General features: G+C 34.9%; 1 protein-coding gene across 18 annotated transcripts in view; it reads left to right on the top strand.

Moving 5' to 3' along the window:
* MEF2C (myocyte enhancer factor 2C) overlaps positions 1-17438 on the top strand; it is a 162005-nt gene that overhangs the window by 128059 nt on the left and 16508 nt on the right. For all 18 annotated transcript variants that reach the window (XM_090276464.1, XM_090276463.1, XM_090276462.1 and 15 more), the window contains 2 exons: positions 1873-2059; positions 4475-4522. In XM_090276464.1, coding sequence (XP_090132590.1) covers positions 1873-2059; positions 4475-4522 — 235 coding nt within the window. The remainder of the gene's footprint in view (positions 1-1872; positions 2060-4474; positions 4523-17438) is intronic.

Raw genomic sequence — 17438 nt, 5'->3', positions numbered from 1 at the left:
ATCAGGAGATGGAAACCTTGGCCAACCTGTGGCCCAGCAAAGGGATGCTGCAGTAGGAAAACACCCTGACCTCTCTCCTACTATCTGTACTTCTGCTGGTACCTCCACTGGCCAACCCAAGGCCAAAGGCAAGGTGAAGCTGGTGGAGGCAGTCTGGAGGGTCAGCCTCTGGACCCAGCGCAGTGAAGGGGGTGCACAGTGATTCTGCAGGGGTAAATGAGAAGCACTAGCACAGTTACTTGACTGTTTTCTCAGATATACTATAGTAATTCTTATGTGGTTTTCTAATAAAGGAATACAATATCTTATTTACAGACATTTATTTTATAGCATACACTAATATTTTTTGTTGTTTAAAAGGTCTCTAGAAATTTGAGGATATATTCATTCTTTTATATCTTATCATTCCAATGGATATATTCCATTATATCATAGTGTCTGTCTAAAATTATTTTTTTATCCTGTTTATAACAGATAAAGTCTAATAAAGAATGACTGTGTTAATATAGCACTTGGACATTAATTTTATTTTCCTCTAAAACAATGAAGAATCAAAGGTGGAAAAGAAAAAAGTTATGGAACATTTACTCTCGTAATAGCAAGACATCCAGATCTTCAGAAGGAAAGAAAAATAGGAAAACTAGAGAATAAGAAGGAAAAGGAAGATAGCATAGAGAAGCTTACTGTAATCATCACCAGGGTGAACATACAACTACTGCAGAGCATGACATGGGTTGCAGGCCAGCCAACCAGCCAGTAAAAGAAAACTGTTTTTAGGATTATAGAAAAAAATTGTTGAATAAAAAGAACAAAAAAACTTTGAACCACATGCATATATGCATGTAAACTTGCCCAGTGGCTTATTCGAGAACACCTGAGGGGGTGTTCTCTTTACACCCGTCTCCAATAAACATATTAGATACACGCATACATGCATCCGTTTTATATTAAAAATGCTGTGTGGTCTGACACCATGAGCCCTCTGTCAATATATTCAAACAGTATTTTCATTTATAATATTAAAAATGGGAAAAAAGGGTTGCAACTGTGATTATCTAGTTAGTACTAGCAAAATAATAAACATGACTTTGCTTATAGTGCCAAAATAATATCAAAAAATCAATAATTGGGACCTGATTACTCTAATTAGATAGCCACACAGCTTCAGTTCACTAAATATTTGCCAACTCTCTCATTTGAGATGCAGTCCTTGCCATTTGTCAGTGTTGCTATATCAAAAATGTGAAGTGCAGTGTATATTCTGAACTATCATTTTAAAATATGAATTATTGAATGATATATATGCTCTGTTGGATCTGGTATCTTAAAATGTCTGTTATCTTCAGAGCTACTTTCAAAAGAGACTTTTTAAAAATAATAATTAAAATATATGTGCTATTCACAAGCCTGGAGATGATTTTAAATCATTAAACTTTTGCATAAATATACTTCAATAAGCAATTAAACTGAAGGCTCTGGTTTGCATTTTAATCTTCCTTTTTCTCTGTGAAGTCATCACAATCATGTACCTTTGATTTTGCAGTCATTTCTGGCACCAGATTCAGATATCACAGATGAACAATTATTACTTAATAGAATTGGAATTCAAAGACAATGGAGTCTAATGAAATGGGGCTTTGTTTTAAACAAAAGTGAAACATTTTCTAATAGTTGCATAGAAAGAGTTCTAAACACATCAAAGAAATCAATTTATGATTTGAACATCTTGAGATAGCTTCTTAATGGTCTTCTAGAAACCAAGCAGTTTGGAATTTGAATTTTTTCTTGGAAAGTAAAGGCTGTCTCCCTTTTACTAGAGCCTCTATTTCTATTCTTTTTTTTTTTTTTAATCGTTTTTTTCCTCCTCTATAGGCTGTTCCACCTCCCAACTTTGAGATGCCAGTCTCCATCCCGGTGTCTAGCCATAACAGTTTGGTATACAGCAACCCCGTCAGCTCACTGGGAAACCCCAACCTTTTGCCACTGGCCCACCCTTCTCTGCAGAGGAATAGTATGTCTCCTGGTGTAACACATCGACCTCCAAGTGCAGGTAACACAGGTACGTCTCCAGAAGAATACAATGTGAACAAAGCATTGGAAGGAGTCACTCTTGGCAAAAGGCCATTTTACCTACAAGATGTTGAGTTTTCCAGTTTTTCATTTGTTATATTCCTTCACTGCGGGATCTTCAACATAATAACACCTAACTCCATTAGCATATCTTTCTAAATCTTTTATAATCTGTAATTTATCTCTTCAGTTTATCTGTCACCGATCTCCTCATGTAGCTGTATTTTAACCACATATTTTCCTCAAATAGAACATCAAATACCTTGTCTCTGTGGTTTTGCTTCTGCCCCTCTCCTGCCTAAAATCCACTTTTCCTCCTCACCAGATAGAACTTCTGTGAAACCGTCTCCTGTATTCTCTTACAGCATGCCCCACAGTCAATTTTTTTTATTTATACAGTAACTCACTTATACCACAAAGGATTTAGGGCAAAAGGGAAATGTGATAAGATAGCATAATCTACAAGAAGTATGAAATCTAAAAAAACTAAGTCAGAAATAAAGTTAAGATCACATCATAAGGGCATATACACCTGCCATAAATTTGTCACTACACTTCTAGGAGATCCTTACTATAGTACAATCCACAGTGTTCCATAGAGAAGAAATTATTATTGCTCAGGAAAACTTCAACCAGTCTTAGTACTCAAAACAAGGAAAGCACATTATGTACTATATTGAGTATGCATCTATTTCCTCGCTGGACTTAAAGAGACTTGAAGGGAAGAATATCCTCTTGATTTCCCAGACTCATAGTAGAAAGTACATGTGTGTTGAATACAAACTAAACAATTCCTTTATATTTTCAAAAGAAGTGCCACATAAATAATTATATTTATAAATCATGTACAGCAAACCATTATATATTTACATATTGTTTTTAAAAGCATTCCATAGGAAAATGTTAATATCTTAGGCACACATAACTTTATTTTTTTTTATATTTTTAAAGATTTTGTTTATTTATTTATAGAGAGAGAGGAAGGGAAGGGGACCCTTCAGTTCACAGGCTGCTTGGTGCTCAAAATGCACTGAGCCACACCAACCACACATAACTATATTAAAAGCAATTTATTCACAAAAGAAAATTTTTTAGAACACTTAAATATCTGCCTCTTGATTAAAACTAAACATATATTTCTACTTAGTATAGAAACTTTATATAAAAATAAAATCAAAATCAGCCAGATAAAAAATTTTTATAAATCTTGAGTCTGAAAGATGTGGATAAAAGACTTCATTACACCATTCTCTCTATTTAGAAATATGATTAAACCTGGCTGGTATATCCCAGTGGATTGAGTGCTGGTCTACAAACCAAAGGGTAGCCGATTCGATTCCCAGTCAGGGCATGTGCCTGGGTTGTAGGCCGGGTCCCCAGTTGAGGGTGTGCAAGAAGCGACCACACATGGATGTTTCTCTCCCTTTCTTTCTCCCTCCCTTCCCCCTCTCTAAAATAAATAAAATCTTTTTTTTAATGATTACAATTTTTCATAAAACTTTTCAATAATCATGCATTTCTTTCAGATCATACTCAAATGCAGTTGAATTTCCCATTTGATGAAATTAGGCTCGTTTATCTTTTAAAATCTCACACTTTATTTCCAAAATATTATTCAAATGCAAATAATAAACATTTTCTTAAAATGTAATGAACATTTTCTTCCAATTCCGAATCAGAACCAACTAATAATTATAGAGTATCATTTAGAAGCAATTAAAAAATAATCAGCTGTTATTCTGGATTTTTTTTTTAGCTAAATCATACTTAACAGTAATTATTATATTTAATTTTCTATAGAAACACTCCAATTCTCACATATGAATCTTGATAAATTTCAACTTACTTTTTTGAATCAGCAATGAATAAGCCTAAGTTTCTGTATTTGTGACCAGTGAAGCCTATTTTATTGTGTCAATAAGTAAAATTCAGGTAATAAATGAGGTCATTCACTGCAGGAAGATTCATGAAATGACCAAAATCCTGGACAGTTAACACTGCACAAAATTAATTGTATAAAATATATTTGTAAAGAATTAAACATCAAATGTATGGTTATTTGAATATATAGTAAACCTTACTCTTTTCTTTTTTATTTATTTTTTTTACTTTTTATTGAACATCTCCTTAGGAACAACTAGACTTGAAAATAATAAAAAATTCAGAGACCATTTCAAGACTGGATTTTCTTTCACGTAATTTTTCTTAGAATAAAGATTTTGCAAAATGTCAGTGACTGAGCACAGCATGTCACAATAAAACAAATGTCAGCCATCTGACTTAGGTAATACTTTACAAATTTAGGACGTTTGTGAGAGGACAAAATACTGAGGTTGCTAAGGGTGAAGTGTATTGTTCTGTGGATCTTTAGCTTCTCCTTTTGACCTTCCTCTTTAATCCGTAGGTGGTCTGATGGGTGGAGACCTCACATCCGGTGCAGGCACCAGTGCAGGTAAGTGGAGACATCTGTACTGCTTCATATATCGTGGCTCAGGGTTCCTTTACTGGGAGATTTGCAGGAAGTAAGCCTTTTGAACCAAGTAAAGTCGAGAGATCTTTGAGAGCCATGAAAAAATGGCCCCAAGGTACATGAGTGCCTTTAGCCAGCCTTGCCATTGGGTCTTGGTTAATCATTTCACATTAAATATGACTCACTTCCTACCCAAAGAAGTACCAAACTCCTATATATTTCTTAAAAACAAAAGGAAAGGAGGGGTGGGATTATAATAAATCATTAATAATTCTAATAAACTAAAACCATATTTGATGTTAAAATAAGCTCTTAGAGAATCTAAATGTAGTGTGGACCCCAAAAAACCCACTTAAGTATATTTCAGCTCTTAAGAATGTCTTCCACCTTGTCTGATTCTCTCATTGTTGCATTTCTCCAGAGTCCCATATTAATTCATACTATTATTATGAGATATTGATGGCATTTTCAACGCAGAGGCAAAGCAGCACACAATACTTCTTAATACTAACTGTAGTTCACTATTGACATAATAAGGAACCATGGTAATTCCTGCAAGCTGGAATATGTTATACTTTTAAAATAGTAGGAGGCAGGCATGAATGACACAAAGTTAGGTTTGAAATGTCAAAAAATAAATTCAAGTTTACTGAACTTTCCATGGACAGCCTAATTAAAATATTTTGCTAGGGTCAAGTATAAATAGCCTACTAATTATAAGAAAGAATATAAAGAAAATTGGCATATAAAAACCTTACAGATATATCCATTTGGGGGTAATATTTCTCGTTTCTGATGTTGGTTCTTCCCTAATGCAGTGCGTAATAAAGAAATAGTACTAGAGTATACAGTGAATTAATAAACAGTCAATGGTACTGCTTCCTGTTTTTTTTTTTTAATTAGTGAGAGTCAAATTAGTGAGTAAACACTATGCTATTTTGCTGAATATTGAAATGAAATGTTCATTTTTCCCCTCAAAAAAAAAAAAATACTTTGTGGTTTGTTGCTGCAACATTACAGAAACAGATCCAAGCCAGACCAATGTTTCTTGGATTCAAATCTCTGGCAAGCACTATGGTTAGAAAGAATGGTGGAGACTAAGAATTGGGTTGTGCAAATACCAAGGAAAAGATAATACAAGCAAAATGGTTTAGACGTTATGATATTTTATCCAGTATCTTGCTGCATCCATGTGCTTGCTCTTATGGGAACACCCAGTAGTGGTGATGAAAGTTATGAGAAGTAGTAAAAAACTGTGTGGAGTGGAGGGAATGAGTTTCTCAGCTTTGATGGAAGTGGCCTCTTAGTACTGCTTAACAGCGACAATACTTTAGAATCCTATATTGAAAATGAGAAGTGCTTGGTTGTTCAATTATGCTGTCATTGTCAATTCCCTGACAGTCTGCTAAATTTAATGGCCCTCCAGGGACAGAGAACATACTCAATCTTGTAAGCATAGAAGTTAGCCACATATAGGTTATAGCGTTATTGAACTAAAAAAATCTTAGGCGCTTAGCAAATTCATCCTTCTACTTCACGATGTCTGCCATAAGCATGAGAACCTTCTACTCCAGAAGCAGTCAAAGGAAACAGAAAGGAAAACATTCAGTTGCTCCACCCTCATGCTAATAAATGTTGTATTTTGATGAATATATTGTGTAGTCGTGAATATATAATTTTCACAGTTTCTGTAGCGTTGTGAAAGAATTACTTCCCCACTGTTTAAAAATAGAGGAAGAAGCCCTTTCTAACTCTGGTTGCACAGAACACCTGTTGCAGATGTCAATTAGTCTTGAGCTTAGCTGTCATGTCCTGCTCAAGCTCAGCCGCCTTCCTTTCTTTCTCCTGCTGGACAGTATCAGTATCATATGTCGAAGCTGAATATATTTGTGCTGAGGTCAGAGAGTCACATAACAACAGGGGGAAACAAGGCCAGCCAGAATGTCTCTGCATTTTCAGAAAAGAAAACTGAAGCAAAAGGGCCAAAAGATACCTTCCGAATTTTGAATATTGTCATTGAAATACAAGGCTCAGATAAAGTGAGACTCTGAGGCCAAGTGGCAAGACTCTGCAATTAAGTTAAATAAATTTCAGTCTTTATATTTTTCAAAATAAAATAATCTCAACTTGTAAAAGAGTAGTCTTCTGAGGGAAGAAAGTAATTTTAAAATTTATTGTGTGCCTGTGAATACCAAAAGACCAAAGAGATAAAATTCTCTTTTTTAGCTCAGCACTCTCAGAAAGAATAACACCTTTCTCATCTAGTCCCTGAACCATCCCTCTTCCTCATGCCATCATCCGGCTAGTCGCCAAGTCTTAACCAACTCTGCCACCAAAGTAGTTCCTAAATCTACCCCTTTCACTCCATTCTTATCCCACTCTCCTGGGTAAGGCTCATACCAACAACCCAGGTGCCCTAATTCATCTCCCTGCTTCACATTGCATGTCACTCCAGTCTCCCCAGGACTGATTAGTCTTTCTCAAATCCTTAAACTAATTGTAGGTGATCATTCACCAGCCTAAAGTCCAGCAATGACTTCCCAGCTCTTTCAGGATTAACCACAAGCCTCTTATCTCTGGCCCCACCTGCTCTCCAGTCTTAAACCTTCTTGCCTTCTGCCACCGCCATCAAGAACCCTACACTCCAACTCTAATAATAGCAAACATTTAAATTGTTCTTACCATGTGCTTTACGAAAAGTAACTCGTTTTTCTCATAACAATCCTTTAAAATACGTGTTCACATTATGCCCTTCTCTAGAGGGTGGGACTGAGGCACAAGGAGACTAAGTCATCGGCCACGCTGGAACCCAGGCTACAGGGTGCTTCCACTTTCCAAACAGTGCTGATGCCCCTTGCCTTTCCATGTGCATTCCTAGCACTCCTGCTTCATCCTCCTCAGCGCTTTTTCTCATCCATCCCTCAGAATTCACTCCGGCCATTGAGGAAACCCTTCCCTGTCTCTTCCAGAAGGAATTATGCACCTCTCTCCTCCTGTGGCAGCCTGTACTTACACTACTTATCTCATTGCATTATAATTGCAATGTCTGGGCACATAGCTCTCTTCTGGACACTCAAACTTCTAGGAGCAAATTGTCTGTTACTCAGTTTGTATTCCCATATTGAAACATGAAAGACACTCAAGAAATGGCAGATTCTCAGTAAATGTTTGTTAGCTGAGTAAAGGGAAAGTTAATTTTATAGTCATAAATTTTTAATAGTGTTTATGTAAAAAAATGGAAAGAATATTTCAAAGAAATTATGTAATTTTAAATGAAAAATTTATGCCCTTTATCTATAATTCAAAAAATAATGTATTCTTCTAATACTGTATACAATGAATAATGAATTAATTACTTGATTAAAGGGCTTGAGCACTGTTGGCCAATAAAGTTTTACTAACTTCTCTAACTTACTTAATGGAAAACCCAAAGAATTGATAAATAGCAGTATATGAAATGTGATTTGCTATCTCAGACCATCACAAATCACCTCTTATAACCATGAACCTCTTACCACTTGAAGTAATTTCAAAGATGAAGGTAAGTGGTAATAAAGAAGTAACGGGATAGGGTTTGTACTCTTGGTATAAGAGAAATATACAGCAAGCCATTATAATACATTAGTAATAGTGACATTTCTAGGTTTCAGTTGACAGTTACTCATCCACTACTAATCCCTTCCTCTCAACAACCAAAATAAAAAGTTACTGCTTTTAAAATTACATTTTGTCTTATCTCTGCATATTAAAGCTTTTAACATGCTAATCTAAGTGGTTATTGATGATTTTAAGATCAAGTTCAGTTGAGTTTTCATCATCATTAGATTTAATAGAAATAACTATTAATATAACAATGCCTTGTGTTGGATTATTCATTGTCCTATCTGTACCCTTTGTTTTCACTTTGATAACATGGTTGTTTTTTATTGAGTCGGATGTACCAGTATGCTCAAGGATTTACTGGTTTGTGATAAAGAGAGAGAGAGGGAGGGAACCTTTAGGAATCTCTTTGAAATCTTAAGAGAATTTTACAGTCTACATAGCTATTTGACAATAAGGCAGGGGAGATTTATGTATATTGGTTAATAATTTTAATTGTCATTTATTGTAAATTAGATATAATTTTATATAAAAAGAAACTAACAGCTGTTTCCTTATTTTGATTGTCAATTGTTTACTAGTTTATGCATTTGGTTGTCAAGCATTGTCACATCTAGAATGCTTAATTTATATCAGCTAAATTCATCGAGACTTAATGGCACTGTAGTGCTGTAGATAAATGACTGAGCAGTGAATAAGGAAGGAGACCTGGCTTCCGGACTCTGAAAAATTCTATCTAGCAAGACCTTAGACTTAGAACCTTTCAACTTAATACTCACATTGGGGATAAGACACAAAAATCTATAATGCCTATTTACACAGAATGTGTTAGCATCATGTAATCATGAAATTTTAATTACATGACTTCTTTTGAAATTCATTTAGCATTGAAAAAAAATTTTTACCATATTATAAAATAGAGCTAAGTGAGGAGAGGAAAGGTCATACAATGTTTATTATTCTTGACCGGTACCCTTGTTTTGCAAGTTTTTGTTTCTTGAGAATACTTACCAAAAATTTCTCAGTTGACTTTCTTATCAGTCAAAAAGACTTCTCTGAAATTCATACTTAGTGATTTAAAATATCAGTGAAGTGGTTAACAGTTCATTCTAAAAAGATTTGCTTTAATAAGTTTGCATTTTGGTTGCCTAACAAAACACAAATTCATATTGCAATACTGAAGAAAGGGAGAGGGATACTGTTTAGTTGCTCTCAATTAAGGAAACTACGTTTGTTACTATAGAAATATAATTTCATATTACCTTTTACACTATTAAGTTGCATGTAAAAAAAATCTGAGTTAGTTGTTGGATTCCTGTTTTAAATGTATTTTGTTAGTTTGATTTGTTCTGAATAAAAATTCCGAGTTCATTTGCAGTTTTATTTTGGGAGTTCGCCCAAAACACAAATGAAGATCCAATATCATTGCTTTATTAGTAGCTATGAAATTAAGTAACAAAGATATTTTTAACCCAAACCACGGTTATCTAGATTTATTAAAGAAAAAAAAAATCCCTAGTCCTCTGGTTGGATGATCTACAACATGTGATGTGCAGCCACTGCCAAGAAAATCATTGTCTGCTTTCCATATACAAGACCTGAAAAATTACAGATAGAGCAGTACCCCATTCTCTAGGGGCCAATGTTGAAGTGAGAGAGGCAGCTTAAAGAGAAGACAAATGAAACGTGTTACAGACTGAGTCAGGATAACATAAAATCTGTTTTCAACCCCTTTCGTTTGACTTAATTCTTAAGGAGTCTGATTTCTGGTGGGAAAAAAAAAGAAAATTTCAAATTATAACTTCCTAGAGGAGTGCTTTAACAGATTTTAGAGCCCTTTATAAAACATGCTTTCTGACCTCGCAAATTGTATTTTTTCCTATCCCTATTCTTCTGTTACGTTCAGTAAAGCAATATGAAAATTGATCTCTTCATTCATATCTCACTGATTCAACCTAGGAATGTGACAGATAATAAAACTTAGACCATTTTTAATATCAGTTCAGGCAGGTAATATTTTCTCCTAAATTATTAATTTTACTCAAATTTTCTTAGTCTCTTAGTAATCTTGCTGGTTTCTCTTGTCCCTATTTTTGATATAGTAAGATTTTATTTGAAGATAAGATGAAAAGAAAAGCTCTTTTCAAAATCATCAGTGATATGAAATTATGCATCAACAGAGAGCAGATGCTGAAGGAAAGATGTGGTTAAAAAAAACCCTGTTATAAAATCAATTTTTTTACCTACCAGGGACTTTTCAGGACCTCAAAGCTGTTGACCAAGAATATAATTTGCTCTTTTTAAATCAAACTCTGCCAGTCACTTAAATTTTAGTTAGACTTACATAGTGTATTTCATTTGAATTTCAATTCAAAGCATTATAGTCATGATACAGTCTCATATTTGAAAGATCAATAAAATGTACTGTACTAAAATATTGTATAATATTGTACAATTTCAATTTTTAAACTACAGATGTGTCACTGGATGTATTATTGCTCTATTTGAATTGTTTTAATTGAACTTAATATTAACTTGCTGTTTTACTAAACACTTCACCCTCCTTTCAGTTTTTCAACCTTAGACTCCACTTACAACTTGTAGTTATGGTAAAGAACTGATTATGTTGTATTTATAGTGCTTGGCGTGGGGAGCCCTGCTATATTAATACAGGTTATTACAGTAATAATAGCAAATCCAAGTCTATGGTCAATTTATATGTTATATTCAAATATAACATTAATTTACGTAACAATCATGGGAAAGGAAGCTTTAGTTTAATATGAAGCAACTTTAAGTTTTGAACTATGAAATCGTACAGTAAAATTTTTGCTTAAGCAGTAATTTGGGAAAGTATTCCAGAGACAGATATTCCAAATAATAAAATAACCAAGGAAAATGTATGATATACGAGTTATTTTAAGGATGACATTATTGCCCTTGGAATGTCTGTGAATTTCCATTTTGCAGTGTTGTGAAAATTAAATGAGATAACCAATCCAAAGCACCTAGCAGTTTCTGCCCCAGAGTAAGTGCTTGTTAATAAATGTTAGCTATTGTTAGTATTAAAATTATTTCTATTTCCTATGCAAAAAATAAAGCTTCATTTAATGCAATTCCAATAATATTTATTAAATGTGTAGTGTACCAGTAGTCTTCACAGAGATGTCTGTCACGGCCCCTACCCTCAAGGGTGGGCATAAAGAGGATATATTAATAAATCTGAGGCAGAATGGGAGCACAGTGCAGTGCAATGCAACACATTTCACTTAAACACTATGATCTCCTTATGAGTTTGCGGCAGTGTAAATGTTAAAACCACAAGTAATTATTCATTCTCTTCTGTCACGTTCTCTCTAATTTATACTGCCTCAATATTTTTGTTTATAAAAATGACTGAAAGAATGAGTGATTGTGTCAATAATGAAGACACCCCCTCATTTTTAGCAAAGAGACAGCCCCAAAAATCACAAGAAATGAACAATTAAGTGAGTCATCAATCTATCATTCATTGTTAAGTGGAATTTTTTGAAGATAGCAAGGTTCAGTATCATTTATATGGTGCAATTAAAAACTGCCCCTGCAGTAAATCAGTACTCTAGGCAGAATGATATTTTGAGTGCCTTTTTGCACTGGGAACAGTAAATTGTCTTTTTCTTCCTTATTTGCAAATGGAACCTTTATTCAGGGAGAGGGAGAAATATGAGGATACAGTCAAAATCTGAAACATCTGGCTTTTGTAATAATGTAGTGGAAGCAGTTTGTGTTTTGGATTCAGATCAAAGCTCTCCCGCTTATTGACAAGTCACAGAAGCTCCTGAACTTTAGTTTCCTCATCTGTCAAAAGATGGAATGATCATGCCCGACCCACATAACTGTTAAGACAAATGAGCAAGTGTCTTGCCAACACAAACCCTCTTTATGACATGGGCTCATGATCTTTAGAGAAACAACTTAGTAATAAGTAAAAATTATTTACTTCTGCCTCACAATCCAGAGCTTATTGTATGGGCTGAATGTTTAAAGTTCAATGTCTAATTGACAGAGAGACTTAATTTCACAGAAGATACTAAGCAAGATACACGTCAAGGACAAACAGGGTAGGTGTGAAATCCATGAAGATCTGGTTCAGCATCGGGGTGACATGGTCAAACAGAAGAGACAAATTTCTTTTTAGAGTGTCTGCTGCCCTCTAACTGGTACAGCCAAAAATAGTCTTGGCGTTGGTGTATTCTTGAGGTATTTTTCTAAGAATACGCCACAAAAGCACTGAGGTTTCACAGGAGTTTCTTCATAGTCTAACATTATGCGTTATTATATTATTTCCCTAAGAAACCCCCAGATAGAGTGGAGTGATTTTATGTTTAAGAATCTGTAATCAGGGGTCTTAACCAGGATAAGAATCAGAAATCTGATTTTCCCCCATTCTATAATAGGCATATTGAAATTTTCATCATTCCCAGATTTCTGACCCTCAAATGTTTTGTGGTTGCCTTTTCCCTTAGAGCTATCCCATGAAAAAGATCTTTTTTCTAAAAACTAAAACACAAAATATAAACCGTGATTAGCTACAGCTGAATAACTTATGGTTCCTAGCACTTTTAACAGGGTTTCAGGCAAAGTACACGTAGGACTTAAGTCTAGAAGTTCATAATATATTTTTCACTAAAACTATTGTAAGTGGGTCATGTCCAGTAGAAGAGTGGGTTATATGAATAAGTTCTACTGTATACAATTTAAAAGAATTTTCTGTGTAGATATGTATGGTTTTTTTTTTTTGAGACACTAAACAATGTCCTGATATTAGAACTAACTTACCTTAAAATCTTTAAAAAGTCAAATGGAAATTAATTGGTGGTAGTGAGCATTACTGTGTATGTGGCATCTCTAGTTTAACAAGACAGTACGCTGTGTAAGTTTTTTCAAAACTGTTCTAATGAAAGGAAAAGGAAAGCTTGGTAAAACATTTTGCTTAAGTAAAAGCAATCAATACATTGGAGGTTCAACTATATGTTCAGCTTAATATGTTTAGTTTTTCTGTGGCAATTTATTTCAAATTCCCAAAATTAAGACACCATTAACAAATTACTAAACAAATTAAATTTTATACACCTATGTATAATTAGAAATTGTTTTCCAGGTAACAACTAGTAGCGGATACTATAAAATACTAGGCATTTGAATATCATGTTCAGTGGTTCTGATGGAAGCTGGTCTCTTGAATAGACAATAGTTAGGTAAACATCTTTACCCTATATTACAGAAGATCCTTGACTAAAATATTACAAAACTCACTTTAAGAGAATATTTAATTATCCACTTGAATAGCACATTGAATCTTAAACAGCTGCTCTGACATTTAGTATAGCTAAACCCAGCATCTCCTCCTTGTAAATAATTATTTATCCAGAAGGAGATAAGAAATATGATTTAGAACATCACCATTCCATGCCTCTTTATACTGCGATGGGATAATTGGGTTTACAGTTGCATTGTGACATTGTAATAATCATAACCTACATGTCTTTTTCTATATGAACAATTCAACTATAAACCTATTTTTTCCCACCCCTATATAAATTCAGCATCTTCTGAATCAGAACAGCTATTTATGATGGCCAAGTTGACCATGTAAGGTGTTTCTCAAGTTTCCACATCACTTCTGGCTCAGGAGGACCTTTGAGTCTTATGTCCCTGGCCTCACACGTCATCTGTTTCCTTTGTTTCTTGTAGTCCTATCATTTTAGAATGGCGTTTGAGACAAAGCATTTTCAAAATCTCAGAGAGTGTCTTATTTCTCAAGGAGCAGGGCAGTTCTGTGCTTCAGAGTGTGGACTCCAGACACACCACTGGGTTCAAATCATGGATCCACCAGTTGATAGCTGTTTAACATTGGACAAGTTATTGGACCTCTCTGTTCTTCATTTTTCTCATAATGCAATCCAGGGATACTATTAGTACCTCATGGTGTTGTGGTTGTGAGGATTTAAAGGTGTTTTACATCCATGTATAATAGCAAACACTTATAGAGCAGTTACTAGGTGCCTAATACTGTTCTGGGTATTTAATGTGTATGCTTTATGTTGTTACTATTATTGCTAACTAATACTATATAAAGTGTTGCTTTTATTAATATTGCATGATCATGTTGGTGATGGCTGCCTCAGGCAAGCATATGGGAATCTTTAATTTAGATTACTCTTATGCTTCTCTCTCTCTAATAAAATCATTACTTAGCAATGAGAAAACTGAGGCTCGGTATGGTTTGAAGGAACTCTCATGGAGTCCTCACGACTAGAACTTGGACTTATCTACTTTCTTTCTTTCTTTTGTTCCTGACCCTCTCTGCCTTGTAAGTCTTCCCATCTCTGTTGCCTCAACCAGATCTCATTCCTCATGTGTTCCAGGGCAGGTTCATGCTAACTAGCTTCCCTAGTAGCACCCTAACCCCTTTGAATCTATTCTTTCCACTGTCAGTGTTGTTATTTTCCTCACATACAGAGTTAACAGTGTCACCACTCACAAAGTAATTTTGGTTGCTGATTTTCTATGTATAAAATGTTAACATTATCTGAGAGGCTCATGGTAGCCAAGCCTACTTTTCCAACTTCTGAAAACTGCATACTCTAAAACACCGGATATTTCATCTTCAGAGAAAGACTAGTTCTTCATGAATATAGTCTTGGCTCTGAGATCTCTCGCCAGAAGTCTCTCTCTGAACCATCTAATAAAATCCTATTCACTCTTAATTGCCCTCTTTCACCATTTGTTTTCCTGTAGTACCATGCAGCCCACCTTTTGCAAGAAAGTTCTATATGAGTAAATTATTATTGAGGTTCATCTCAATATAGAAATAATCTGTAGCAATAAACACTTGTCATTGTAGAAGACAAGATTCACTATCTGAGAGTTTTCTTTTTCATTAGAGAACATTTCTACTTTTTTTTAATTTTATTACGTGCAGTTAGTTAAGGTAATGTGCTGTGAAATGATTAACAGTTGTAACAGGTGGAAAAGAAGCTTTAACTCTCTATAAACAAATTTAGTAGGTGGGCCCTTGCATGATATCCTGACTTTCATATTATATGGTTGATAAGCAGTTTATCTCATTGGTGTACTTGGTCATCAGTATGTAATCATCTAAAGAAGAAAAATTTTCAAGTAGCATAAAGAGGAGAGTCCCTTGGTGTTTGAAATTGCAAGTTAGTCTGTACATTTTCAGTTGTCATCTCACATTCCTTCGGTAACTTGACTTTTTGTGCCGTTCCTGAATAATTTTTTAATTTTTCAGCATATTTTTGTATCCACTTTGTGAGTTCTTGAAACACTTAAAGGACTAATATTCTACATAATATCACTGCATCTGCAGCAGGACGTTAGAGGAGAATGAGTTCAAGATGGATCGAAATTGTCTGAAAGGCACCTCTAAACAGTTGGGACATTAGCTGATCCTTAAAAACTGAATTTGCATTAAACAGGAGGGTAAACACAGGTTGTGGAACTGCTAGTACAAAGACTGAAGCATTTTCAGAGGACTGTGTGTTTGACTGTGGCCATTGGAAATTAGGGTGGATGGATGGATGGATGGATGGATGGATGGATGGATGGATGGATAGACAGACAGATGGATAGATAGATAGGTAAGTAGGTAGGTAGATAGATAGCCAGACAGAGTGGGTGAACTCTGCACAGTCCTGACAGCCACACAGGGCACTGACCCAACAGTGTTTAGTATGATCTGAATAAGTAATGGTGGAAGCAGAACTTCAAAAAGATTTCCCTGAGAGTACTGAGATTGTACATTAGACTTAATATCATCACACCTATGCATGTAGCTTACATATGGTGTAAGGAGCTCACAATCTTCCTGAAACCCATCTTAAGGCCCAGTGAAGAATTGTTCAACTACAGACCAGGGGCCCACATGGGGTTATTGAAAGGCCTAGTCAAATGGTGATGAAAGCTTCAACCAGGATGGTGGCACTGGAGTTAGAGATATTTTTGAAGAAAAATTAACAAGATTTTGTATCTGATTGGAGTTGGAAGAGGGAGAGGAAATAGTCAAAATGATAACTTTGGATACTGAAAAAAAGATTGTGTTCATGAAAAAAATTAGCATTGATCCATAAGGACTAGTTTCTGATTTGTGCTTATTACTTTTATATGCTTGTATTTGTAACTGAAAGTCCTGGGGAGGGGGGGGAGGGAATGGAAGCCAGTGAAAAGACTCGTGATGTCTAAATATCCAAATAAGAGAAAATTTTAGAGCTTTGGGCTCCAAGAGACCTACATACTCAGTTGAGCTCTGCGAGACAAGACAAAATGTCCTCCTCACTACAACTTAAGCCAGGAATATGTTCTTTGAATTTACAACTTCTTAAAATAGGAATCAATTTTAAAAAATGCAGCAAGTGTTTTCAAGTTAACTGTAGAGAAAGGTTTTTTTTTCCTAACACCACATTTCAAGTTCTGTGTATTTACACTAGTTTTAATGTGAGTGTTTAGAAACTTGTAACCAATAGAGGTAAATTCTCATATTCTTCATATGAATTATATTGTGAATGCTTAAATTGTTTTGCTACATGAAACAATATTTTTATTCAAATGAACTATGAAACAATCTTACTTTAAAGTTGGTCTGTTCTTCATTTTCTTATAATCTATAATCAGGAAATCCATTCACTCATGCTTTATAATTTTTGTGCTTTTAAGTGGTTCGAGAATGTGACATCTGCATACAGTCACATCTGAATTGATAATTGTTCAGGCAGAGGGTCATTTTAAAACACAGCATGAAGAAAAGTTAAGTCTGTCTATTAGAAGGTTATTGTGAGGTGGTGTTTCCCGCATCCCTGACCCCAGGCTTTGAACGAGCCTGTTCTCTTTGGTGAATTTATCCTATGGTAAGACAACAGCCTCAGCTCGGGCCACAGCACTCTGAGGGAGGAGGAGGCTGCGGTTTCCGAGCTGGTTTAAATGCAGGCTCTTCTTAGCAGCAAACCACATGCATGTATTCATCATTGATTTTGAAATGATAGGTTTCTATATCACTGGTTTAGGATCCACAGTCTTGCATTCCTGAATCTATATTATGCCAGAAGAATAACAACTTGGTGGCTGGAAACAGAAATGGTTATTATACGGCTCCAAACTGCTAGCTGGCACAATATGCTAAAAAGAGCAGAAATTCACCAGTAAAAGGCAGAATGTATTTGTTCTTAAAAATAACCTTATGCTCTAAAAATATGAATTTAAGAAGTGTCATCATGGTTCAAAATATTTTAGATTCAATACATAA

The sequence above is a fragment of the Furipterus horrens genome, unplaced genomic scaffold (assembly GCF_987537825.1).
Source record: "Furipterus horrens unplaced genomic scaffold, mFurHor1.1.pri manual_scaffold_5, whole genome shotgun sequence".
NCBI classification, from domain to species: domain Eukaryota; kingdom Metazoa; phylum Chordata; class Mammalia; order Chiroptera; family Furipteridae; genus Furipterus; species Furipterus horrens.
This window is presented reverse-complemented; position numbering and strand designations above follow the sequence as displayed.